Source organism: Centrocercus urophasianus, unplaced genomic scaffold, assembly GCF_019232065.1.
Source record: "Centrocercus urophasianus isolate 14NV4802_14NV808 unplaced genomic scaffold, USGS_Curo_1.0 seq_19, whole genome shotgun sequence".
Lineage (NCBI taxonomy): Eukaryota > Metazoa > Chordata > Aves > Galliformes > Phasianidae > Centrocercus > Centrocercus urophasianus.
In genome coordinates this window covers 3,285,910-3,297,236 of record NW_024884744.1, presented here as the reverse complement: position 1 = coordinate 3,297,236, position 11,327 = coordinate 3,285,910, and the positions used below count along the sequence as shown (strand labels likewise).

Genomic DNA, 11,327 nt, shown 5'->3' with positions numbered 1-11,327 from the left:
AACAGGCTAACAGCGCTTACCCAGCTCAGCACAAAAGCTCAGCACCACCCCCCTCCACGCTCCACCGTGAGAAGTACTGCCGCCACCGCTGCCTGCGCCGGGATATGCCCGCCGCGCCCCGCCCCGCCCCGCCCCGCCCCGCCGAGGCCCCGCCCACTCATCCAGATCTGAGCTCTGATTGGATGCCCTCTTCTCCTCCTCTTTCCTCCTCTACCCGCCCCGTTTGCTGCCGCGTTGCATTGTGGGCTTTGTAGTTGAGGGGAGCGGACTGCGAATCCCAGAGGCCTGCGGGGCTGCCGGTTAGTTCCGGACAACGCCTGGTGTGTGGTAACACGGCGGACGCTTCCTTCTCGTAGGGCTTCCGGTACAGTGGAGAAGCCCCTCGGAGCTCTGTGGGCTTTGCGGGGCGGAGGGGAGCTGAGGTAAGGGGGTGAGGTGAGCTCTTCGTCTTCTCTCTTGGACTGGGTGTTGCGAGGATAAGGGCACGTAGAGGAAGGGAGAGGACCGGGGTCACTGGGCGTGTTTGCGTAGGGCCCGGCTTTTCCTTTGGGGCTGTGCTACGTTAGAAGCGTAAAACTCTTTCGGGCATGGGGGCTGGGTAGAGGCGTAAGAAGCGCCCGCCGCAGGTGAGCGTGGTGTGGGCCTCGGCCTTTTCCTCTCTATTGCGGGAACGGCCCATCAGCGGCGTGACCCAGGCCGAGGGCTCGTCCTTGTCCCCGTCCTTCCTGCTCGGGGCCCTCCTGGAAGGGCAGGGCTGCAGTCTCCGCCTGCAGCCCCTCGGCCGTTCCTGGTAGCGCTAGGCCCGCCTTGTATTTGTAGCCCGGCCTCGTATTGCTGAACGGCGCTGATAGGGCCGGGCCCGGCTCGCTCTAGGTTGGGCCTTCCGCCGACCCTGAAGGCAGAGGGAGAAGAGAAAGTGCCTGTGAGCACCGAGCTTTGGGCTGGTGTTGGTGCTATTATGTGATTAATGAGCGATGAGTGTCCGGCCTTCCTGAGGCTTGCCCATGTAGGGGGCACGACTATGCTGCTGAAGCCTTGGGGCAGGTGGATGTGTGCTTGTTATCAGGCGGACTGATTGCTGAGCGCTGGTTGTTTACCCATGGCGATGTGTTATTGTGTTTGGAACTGTTTGTGGCTTATCTGTCAGTGGTTGATAGGGCAATAGCAACTGAATGGTTTTACTTTCAACTTCCCAAGGAGAAGAAAAAGAGCTTGAAAGAGAAGCAAGGATGTGTTGTCTTATTCTGTGTTGTATTGGAGAAGAGAAGGCTTAGGGAAATCTCTTTGTAGCCTCCTGGTACTTAAGGAGAGCATATTAATAGGAGAGAAACCACCTTTGTATGTGGGTCAGTAGTGATAGGACTAGGGGGAAGGGCTTTTAAAACATAAAAGAGAGATTTTGGTTAGGACTTAGGGGGAAATTCTTGGCTCAGAGTGGTGGGGCCCTGGCACTGCTGTCTGCAGTTGTGAGTGCCCCATCCCTGGAGGTGCCCAAGGCCGTGGATGGGCCCTGGGCAGCCTGAGCTGGTGGCCCACATCAGGGCTTAGGACTGAGTGGGCTTTAAGGTCCCTTCCAACCTAAGCCATTCTATGAAAGCCAAATGTTATTCGTTAGGCTGACAAATGAAATTAGGGCCTGGTCAGGGCAGCTGTGGTTTCTCATGCAATAGGCAGATTCAAAACCAAAGTATTTATATTAGAGCACATTAAACAACTTCCATTCTGAATTTCAGACTGCGAATGTACTGTAAGCCTGATTTCAGAATGGGTTTGGATTTTTTTTAAAGTAACTGTCTAAAAATAGGCATCTTGGGTTTGAGTTTGTGCAACTTGAATTAGTCACACAAATTGGCCTCACAATAATAAAATGCACAAGCAGTTATGCTTTGTCAGAGTGCATTCACCTGGAAGTGGCTGCAGTAAATGTGCATGCAGGTATTTGAGAAGTGAATGTTTGCTTTTGGCAAATTGAAGATGCTTATTAAACTGCAGTACTATTTTCTGATAATACTCATTTTGCATCTCTTTAGTGAAGCTGCTGAATATGAGAGTCTGCAGAACACATAACCTGTACAGTAGGCAGCCTGTTTTAAGTTTCTTGTTGTCTTCACTGGTTTTAGAATGCGCAGGTTGTTATCATCACAGCTGCTCTAGTTACCAATTTCAGTGAATTCAACCACCCTGTCCACAAGTCTCCCAGGCTCTAAAAAAGATAAGTAGCTCATTATCTGAGGCACAAAGGCTTCAAGCTTTGTACTGAACAGTCAAAGTTGTACAGGGGGAGTGATTATGATCTATAATTGGAAATACTGTGCAGGTAACTTCTCTCCTGACAGGGAAAACTTGTGTGTTGGGTTTTTTTTTTTTTTTTTGTTACTTTTAAATAACTGTTAATAAGGGAAACTTGAAGGTACCAAGCTATGCACTGGGTACATACATTGTTAGAACAGCATATTGGCCATGCACAGTGGTTTTACAAGTGGAGGCGAAGATCTTTGCCTCTGAATTTGGGACAGACCTCAAGTTAAGTGTTTGTTTTTACCTCCATATTTCTTACTGAGCTTAAGTAAGTTTTTCTGATAACTCAAATCTTGGAGGATTTTTTTCTTGACACAACCTTCTTGAATCCTCATTACAAGAAGTGGAGCAGAACTTCTTGGTAATGGGGATAATCTCTTTCTATAGGAGCAGAGCAGTGACTTCTGGTTCTGTCCTAAAACCCAGCCATTGAATTAATCATGCAGCTACATCAGTGCCTCAGGCCTTCTTCCTCTTAGTAGTTGGCTTAAAAACAAATAGCATGAATACTTTAAGATTTTCTACATCTGAGATAAATGGAGCCTTGAGAATGGAATAGAGACAGCACCAGTGGTGTGGGTAGGTGACATAGCTGAGGAGTGAATTCAATTTCTCTTCAATTCTGCTACTTGATTTTCAGTGCCTGTCAGAAAACAGCACAGATGAGAGAAGCAAGCTTATATCTTGGGCACTGATAACAGTAGCTGTACATTTTTGGAAAATGTGGAGTTTCTTGCTTTTTGTCCTTTTTGCTTTACAGGAAGTTTATGTGAGTGTGGGGTGTTGTGTGGCTTTTTTCCTCCACGGTTCAATTGAATGATTGAAAACCTCATTGGGTGGATATGGAGGGATAAGTCTGTAACAGAATTCATTGGAATTTATCTAAAAATGTGCTGGTTTTGCGACTACTGAATAGTTGGGATAGTCTTTTGGTGCTGAAACATTAAAGGTTATAACATAAGTTTTGTATTGACAGTGAAATTAGATTCTGTATTACTTATTCTCTGGGAATAGGGCTCGATGCGTTTGGCTTAATGCTGAACAGACAGCATTGGATTAGCTTGCATCTTAGTGTTGTTTTCAAATTTAAATTCTCTTGACACTCACTATATCCATCTTGTTCTTTCTCTCTGATGATTGATTTCATCTGATAGGGGTGAGGCATGGCTTGTAATTACACATGCTGGTGAACAGGCTACATTTGAATCTGTGGGATTGCTGCGTAAAGAAAAAAATCTCCTATGCAGATGATATTTAGCAGTCTGTCTTTTCCCATAGCTCTTACAGTGTATCCTAATTTCTTCTTGTCTTTTCCCTCAGACCAATTAACAGATTGGCCAGTTGAGTAACACCCTTTTTGCATCTAACAGCAATTTGCCAGGGCTCTCCATACCATGTGACAGCGTGGTGTTAGAATGGGTCACCTATTAATAGGATCTTATTCCAGCTTTTTTGAATGTCAGAAAAGCCCCACACAGGAACAGCATTTGAGGGCTGCTGGTCTATCTAATAATTCAGCTGAATAATGGGGTTAATTACTGTTTTGATGGTCTAAATTGTATTTGAGACTTATTTCTGATGCTGCCAACAAAAGTCTTTGATTCTCTTGCCTGTTTTTTGTGTGCACGTGTATTTAAAAGCACCTCTTGTCCTCAGTCTCAAAAAACACCTTTTGTCTTCAGTCCCTGGAGTCCTCTGTGATAAAGTGAATCCAGGGTTGATTTACCTTGTTTGAGGAATGTCTGTGCCTGCTAAAGAGGTAATGGATGGTGTATAATTGTTTTTATATGGGGTGTTTAATGGTACCATAGATTAGTAACAGTAGCTTATAGCTCTTCAGAAAATGAGTCTTTCATGGTAGTCCACAGTGCAATAGGTTTTCACTGTCATAAAAATCTATCATTTCAGTTAGTCTTTTATTTTCTACCTGGATACTGCTAACCCATAAAAACACTGTAACTATGTCTGATGCTTGCTTTGTCCTTTTTTGCCCTTCTGCTTCTGATCAAAAATCTTTGGGTAATGTTCAGTGATGTTCAGTTACCTGCTTGAAAAGCTTGCTCTGACAGCACAATACTTTAGATAAACACTTGCAGGCAATCTATGAATGCTGTCTTCTGTGATGCTCCTTTGTGTGCTGTCTTGCTTGAGTGTTTATCTTACTGAGCTTCCAGAGACACAGAATTAAAGAGGAAAGCAAACAGCTCTCCCTCCACCCTGCCCATGACATGGCAGAGTTGCTGGTGCCAGCAGTACGCATGTGTAAGAAATGGGACAGCTTGTACTTGCACTGGTGGAGGAAACTTGTTCAGACCAGTCCCCCCCCCTCCTTATGGGTGTAGACTTGGCATCAATTTGTGTAACTTGGAAACACATGGTTTAAAGATGTTCCCATTTGGGGGAAATGATGAATATTCACTTGTGTTCTTCCATGTTGTTGATAAATGTATGTAAAATAGCTGCTGGTAGGTAGTAAACAGAAAAATAAGTGAGTCTTGATCTGGAATACCATTCATGCCAACATAGCTGTACATTGCTTTATAAGGACCCAGTGAGTCTGCTTATGTGTCACACTGAAGGTTTGAATCAAGAAGAGGAAAGATAGGAGTTTTTGCCGTAGATAATCCATGTCACAGTTTGTATGAAGAACTGTCACTTGTTTCTATATTTACATTTAATTTCTTCTTCTTAATGTTCCTGCCCAGCTGCTGGCTATTCCTGTAATGTGACCTGTGTCCTGTAGTGCTCCTGAGTGCGATCGCACTGGGCTGTATCCATACCCAGTCACATGCACACGTGAGGCATGCGTGGCATTTGTAGCCATCCGTGTTCCTTATGTGCTTACTTGGATCAATAACAAATTTCACTTCTATGTACTTGCCCTGGGCAAAAAGATGAAATGTTTTGTTATTTAAATAGTTGTGTAGGGGAGATTTCTAGCCAGTGCAGAGCAGAATGGGGAATACAGCTTGAAGTGTCTTAGCATGTTTTGTCCCGTTCAAAATATTGCCAAGTGATATTGATTGTTGCTGTAGTTTTTACTGTTGCTTATAAATGTCACTCTATTCACTTGCTAAAATATCAGTAAAATCTGGTACTTGGGCATACAGATGCTGGATGTCTGAAGGTTCCTGGGAGAGAAAAACCTCCCATAGCACATTAAATACAGAGAAAATCAAAGAAATAAAAACATTTGCATCTTTATTCCTAAATTTGACATTAGGTTCTTCAACTCAATTATGGTGTGTGAAATATTCTCAAAGTCTTAACTTGTTGAGCACCAAATCTAGCTGTCTGCCACAAGGATTTCTTATGAACCATGGGGCAGCCATCTTCCTTTTTTGCCCCTCTTAATTTCTGTGTCTGAGCAATGATCGCACTATCTTGGGCACGATGAGCTGGACTGGGTGGAGAACTTCCAAAACCAAGGTTCAGTGACTGGAACAATAATTTTCCATTCAGTTAACATAACTGTTGACACACCCTGAGTGGAAAGATGACTTAAGACTTGTGCTTATATAAGAACAAAGATACAGCATTCACAATTTTTGTATTGTGTATTGAGTGAAATCACTTGTAGGGAAATGAACTACATAGGAACTTGCAGTGAAGATTTTGTGGGAGCATGTTCCTATAAAATACCTGCTTGTTTGATAAATTGGGATTGGGAGTTTAAAATGGCATGAGGCAGCCATTCTATACTTGCTTAAACTCATAATTCCCACACTCTGGGCAGGAGCTGATGTTGTTCTGTGTTTGTTTTTTTTCTGTTTGAGCACTAATCAGTCATTAGCATTTATAACTACTTGTTGGTTTTTTTTCCTCTCAACACAAGGACAACTTTTCTCAAGTTCTTCAAATATTCCTGCACGACGAGGAGAAAGAAGAAACATTTCAGTGAATGAGGAGTCTTTTGCTTCTATAGCATTTTTCTTGAGAAGTGGGACTTTGAATGAGGATGACAATGGAAGAGATGAAGAATGAAGCAGAGACCACTTCTATGGTTTCCATGCCACTCTATGCTGTTATGTACCCTGTCTTTAATGAGGTAAGCTGTGTGCTTTTGCTTTAGAATCCCTTCGTGTTAGGACATCTGATGGCAGTAACAGGTTGCTTACCTTGACAGAGAGAACTTCTTAGCACCACTTCATTTCTGTGCATTGTTTTTTTCTTTCAAATAAATGCAGTTTCAAGCTTCTCAAAAGTTACTATGTATGTTGGCCCTGATATTATTTTAATTAGGTTTTGCTGAGGATATTAGCAAAAATGCAGGTAAGAAAGACTTTACTTGACCATGCGGTTCCTTATGAAAGGATCGTTTTGGTGTTCTTTTTTCCCTTCATCCCTGTAAATGCACACCCAGATTTTTGGGAGGCCGCTTTCAGAGCTGTTTCAGCTCTAATGTTCCCAGATCTGACGTAGCTTTATGTGACAAGAAGTGATGCACGGTGTAGCACGTAGCTGTGAACAGCCTGATACATTTATATTTCTACTGCTAATGGCTGTAATTGACTGGAATATTTCCATCTCTGCAAGTATCAGAGATGGACGAGATGTTCTCAAAAGTCTTCTGTCAGATTTCTGCTGCTAGCTGAATAAAAACAAAGCATATCCAGTGCTGTTTGTTTGGATCATACTTGATATTGTTTATCCCTCAGATGAGATCAGTCTTTTTTCCTCTGTTGGTACCTTTCTTTCACTGGGTCATATAAGGCAAGGCCTAAGTATTTTGCTTGATCTGTTCTGGTAACATTGAAATTGCTAATAATTCTAAACTTCTATTGCAGCTAGAAAGAGTAAATCTATCTGCAGCTCAGACACTGAGAGCAGCCTTTATTAAGGTGAGAAGTAATTTGTATTGAAGAATGGGCATTTAAAAGTTAAACAACATATGTTGAAACTTTAAAGAACTTCTTTGTATTACCGTGTTTGAGGGATGCATCCTTTATGATCAGTAATATTCAATAGCAATGAGTGTACAATTGCATGGACTGCAAGTCTGGAACATGTGCACACTTTAGTGATCAGAATGATTTAAGTATGCTGAGCAATTTTAAACAATCTTGCTTTGTCTACATTGCATGAAAGCTTTAAGGTGGCATAAATCAGTGAGGATGGAACAATAGAGGTAACAAATCCAGTGTTAATAGGACCAGATAATGTATGATAAGTGCTCAGAAGAACTAGGAATGTATCAGGCTTGGAAAACTTTGTAAGATCAATAGGGGATTTTTTTTTGTGGATGAAAGATAAGTTTGGTATTTGATATTTCCATTTACTTAGATCTATCAGGAAATTGAAGAAATGCTTCTTTTAATTTAATATATTCTTAAAGAATGAAGATTTAAGTATGATTCCATAATACATTTAGTAGCTATCTTTTGGGCTTTTAGCAAAAGCAACAGTAAGCATACATGCAAGATACACTGAGCTTTACAACCAAGCTGTGCTTTTCTGTTTCTCCACTTAGTGTGCCTGAGCAGTCTCAGTTCTCAATTAGAGCTCTTCCAAGTTAAATGTTCTTTGTAGATAGTGCTGAAGAGCTAAGCTGAATACAAATAACAGAGAAATTGAGATTGGTGGAAGTGGTAGTTCTACCTCAAAACACACACACTCTCATTCTTGTTCAGCATAGCATTCTTCTGTGATAGCAAAACAGGTACTGTGAATACTGCTGTGTTACAGTACAGGAGTACAACAGCATAAAGTAGTTTCTGTCAACTTGAGTAAGAAGAGTTTTGTAATGAGAAGAAGGGTTTGTTGATAAAGTCATTCATATAAAACCACTGATGTAACCTAAGAAAAATATAGAAAATTTTCTAGCAAACTCTCTGGTGTATGAAGCAAGTTGCATTAAAATCTGCTTTTGTGCTTGCAATTATGGTTGCATTTCCAGAGCATTTTTAAGAGTGTTTTCTTACAATGCAGGCTGAAAAAGAAAATCCAGGCCTCACACAGGACATTATTATGAAAATTCTGGAGAAAAAAAGTGTGGATGTGAACTTTACAGAGTCTCTCCTACGTATGGCAGCAGATGATGTAGAAGGTAATACTTTGTCTCATGTTGCATAAGGGGTTTCTTCATTGTACTCCAAACGAGAACATGCATTGCCTGCCTCTTTTCAGGACAGGTTTACTTCGTCTTAGATTCCTTTTCAGCCATGCTGAAGAGTAGGAACAGTCCCACCACCTCAACTCCCCAGACATGTTCTTGACTAAGAGGAAAAAAAAAATGCATGCTTTGAACTGTTTGTGTGGGAAGTTCACCTTTTGCAGCTCCATTCAAATTGAAAGCATCAGTTATGCTGACAGGGGAGCAACATACAATAGGCTTAAAGTTCTTTTAATACTGTTTGGTTATTGTAACGTTGTCAGCATTATTTGGAAATAAAAACGGGGCTCTATTCTTTCTCCAGTTTTCAGTAAGAAAAGTTATTGTTCAGCTGCTTCTGTTGATACCTTGAAATCCATCATAGCAATGCCAGTGCATATTGTGAAGTGATGTTTTACTTAAGCTGTCAGTGGGAACTTTGGGATGAAGAACTAATGGCATTTTTCATATATCTACCTTATTAGAGTATATGATTGAAAGACCAGAACCAGAATTCCAAGATCTGAATGAAAAGGCACGAGCACTTAAACAGATTCTTAGTAAGATTCCAGATGAGATCAATGACAGAGTGAGGTTTCTTCAGACAATCAAGTAAGTACAATATTTTACATCTTTATGGAGTTTGAGGCCTGACTTTGCATTGAGAACTGAAGGCTCAAATCCTGTGGGAGATGATGGCAAAATTGTTCCCAGTGGGAGAGTTTCTCATAAGTAGAAGTGAGAACAGAACTGAACATTCTTTAAAAGATCCTCATGTCAGTAGATGGTAGTTCAAATTACTAATTAGCAAGTTCAGTTCATGTCACTTTTTTTAGTGTTTGATTTCTCTACATCCTATCTGAAATTCCTTGTGTGCCAGTGTTAAGAGGATTAAATTTCTCCGAGTTGAATAGCTTGTGGATATTACAATGTTTTTCATTGTCAAACAGGGACATCGCCAGTGCAATAAAGGAACTTCTTGACACAGTAAACAATGTCTTCAAGAAATACCAATACCAGAACCGGAGGGTATGTGGAATAACTTTTTGATACAATATAAGAGAAGAGGAAGTATATTGTTTTGATCAGAGGCTGAATAGGAGAGCATAACTGGTCAGTGACAGTGGTAATTCTCTACAGTTTTGAAGGAAGACTAGTTGAAAAAAGAAAACGCACAGAAAAAGAACAACCCATCACCACAGTAAACCTGTTCCTTTCTCTACATAATACTCACATACTTCTCTCTTCAATAGAATGTACTCAGCAGCATCTCAGCTTAGACTTGTTGGTGTTTTTCTTTTCTTAGGCACTTGAGCACCAAAAGAAAGAGTTTGTAAAATACTCCAAAAGTTTCAGCGATACTCTGAAAACCTATTTTAAAGATGGAAAGTAAGTGTCTTTTTGTACTAAGCTTATACACAGTGAGAAGGTCTTGTTTGCATAACTGGTGTGCCTGGGGGGAAAGTAAGACAAAGTGGGGCAAGAATTGTGTTATGCATTTATCCCATACATGCTGAGAAAGACCAGCTTTGTTCAGCCTGATGTGGAGCAAACGCTGTGCTGCCTGTGTTGTAGATGTAAGCTTTACAGTGCTTCAGGTCTTATCAGTATTGCAGAAAATCTCAGGTAATGTCTGTGTTCCTTTTGGAATAAAAAGTAATTTACATCTGTTTGAACAATGTGTGGGCTAAGATTAAGATACCCTGTTCGTGTGAGGAAGGAAGAGCACTAAATAAAATAGCCACTCTTACAGGTGTCATCGAGTTGGAATGCTCAGTGACCCCATGTGTTTGAAATAAGTTGCTTCCATGTGCCTGCATGCTCAGTACTCGAGTAAAAAGTTTCTAATTCTGAAATTATCATGTTCACTTATGAAAAGAACAGATGTCATGATGTCTGCTCTGCACTTCCTTTGTTACTTAAAACCCTTGTAATCAAGGACTGAAGTTTTTTCAAGTTCCTGCCAGTGGACTTCTTAGAAATAGCTATGCACATAAGTGCTTGCCAGTTGTAAGCTTCAAGTACATCATAGTATGCTAATACATCAAGATGCTTTCACTTTCCCTAGATGCTAATATGTTTAGTTATCCAGATTTAACTGTATTATGGCATTCTTTGAGAAGTGACTAAAACACGATCTTTGTTTTTCTAACAGGGCAATAAATGTGTTCATTAGTGCCAACCGACTAATTCATCAAACCAACTTGATACTCCAGACCTTCAAAACTGTGGCCTGAAAACTGTATATGTTGAGAGTTGTACTTTTCAATGGTGGATAGGGTACCTTTATATGTAAATTTTAAAGTTTTGACTGTATAAATTATCAGCCTCTCTTGAGGGGCCTAATGCAGGATTTTGAATGGGATTATTGCCATCTTACACCATATTTTTGTAAAACATTGTAGCTTAATCATAATCTCACGATGAAGATTTTGCATCACTTTTTGCTATTATCATTCTTTTCAGAATTATAAGCCAAAAGAATTTACGCCTTAATGTGTCATTATGTAACATTCCTTATAAGAATTGTAAATATTTGGTGTTCTGTTTCTGACATTTTAACTTGAAAGCGGAAAACTGCGAGATGATGTATTTAACAATATTGGTGGCAAATATTCAATAAATAGTTTACATCTATTAGACTGTCTTTTTGTATGTGAACAGAAAAGCGTAACTCATCTTAGAACTGCAGTGTTCATTAAATTGAAAAATTGAAGCCAGTTGGCAGTCCAAATCAGTACAAAATGAGGGGTTTTCCTTACAAGGGAGGTTTTTGGCTGGGATCGGACGCTAGATCAGAATACCAGAATAACTCTATTAAAATGTCTTTGACAAAGTAATAAAGAACCTCAGAAGTGAGGTGTGTTTTGTTTTTTGATAGAAACAAAACCCAACTTCGTAATCTTTTTGTTGATGGTAAGTTAATACTATTCATTAC

General features: G+C 40.6%; 2 protein-coding genes across 2 annotated transcripts in view; one reads left to right on the top strand and one right to left on the bottom strand.

Moving 5' to 3' along the window:
* SERPINI1 (serpin family I member 1) overlaps positions 1-103 on the bottom strand; it is a 38,871-nt gene extending 38,768 nt beyond the window's left edge. Inside the window, exon 1 of the mRNA XM_042820806.1 lies at positions 21-103. The gene's annotated coding sequence lies outside the window, so the exon portion shown is untranslated. The remainder of the gene's footprint in view (positions 1-20) is intronic.
* Positions 104-279: 176 nt separating this feature from the next.
* PDCD10 (programmed cell death 10) lies at positions 280-11,026 on the top strand. The gene is made up of 8 exons (XM_042820968.1): positions 280-422; positions 6,134-6,346; positions 7,086-7,139; positions 8,227-8,344; positions 8,875-9,001; positions 9,340-9,418; positions 9,696-9,778; positions 10,545-11,026. Exons 2-8 carry the CDS (start codon positions 6,251-6,253, stop codon positions 10,624-10,626), a joined length of 639 nt encoding a protein of 212 aa, XP_042676902.1. The 5' UTR covers positions 280-422; positions 6,134-6,250; the 3' UTR covers positions 10,627-11,026.
* The last annotated feature ends 301 nt before the right edge of the window (positions 11,027-11,327 follow it).

Excerpts from the sequence above, each read along its gene's own strand:
- PDCD10 (XM_042820968.1), top strand. The coding sequence starts at position 6,251 with ATGAGGATGACAATGGAAGAGATGAAGAATGAAGCAGAGACCACTTCT. Across the intron at positions 7,140-8,226 it reads TGAGAGCAGCCTTTATTAAG|GCTGAAAAAGAAAATCCAGG; the intron begins GTGAGAAGTAAT and ends CTTACAATGCAG. Across the intron at positions 8,345-8,874 it reads GGCAGCAGATGATGTAGAAG|AGTATATGATTGAAAGACCA; the intron begins GTAATACTTTGT and ends CTACCTTATTAG.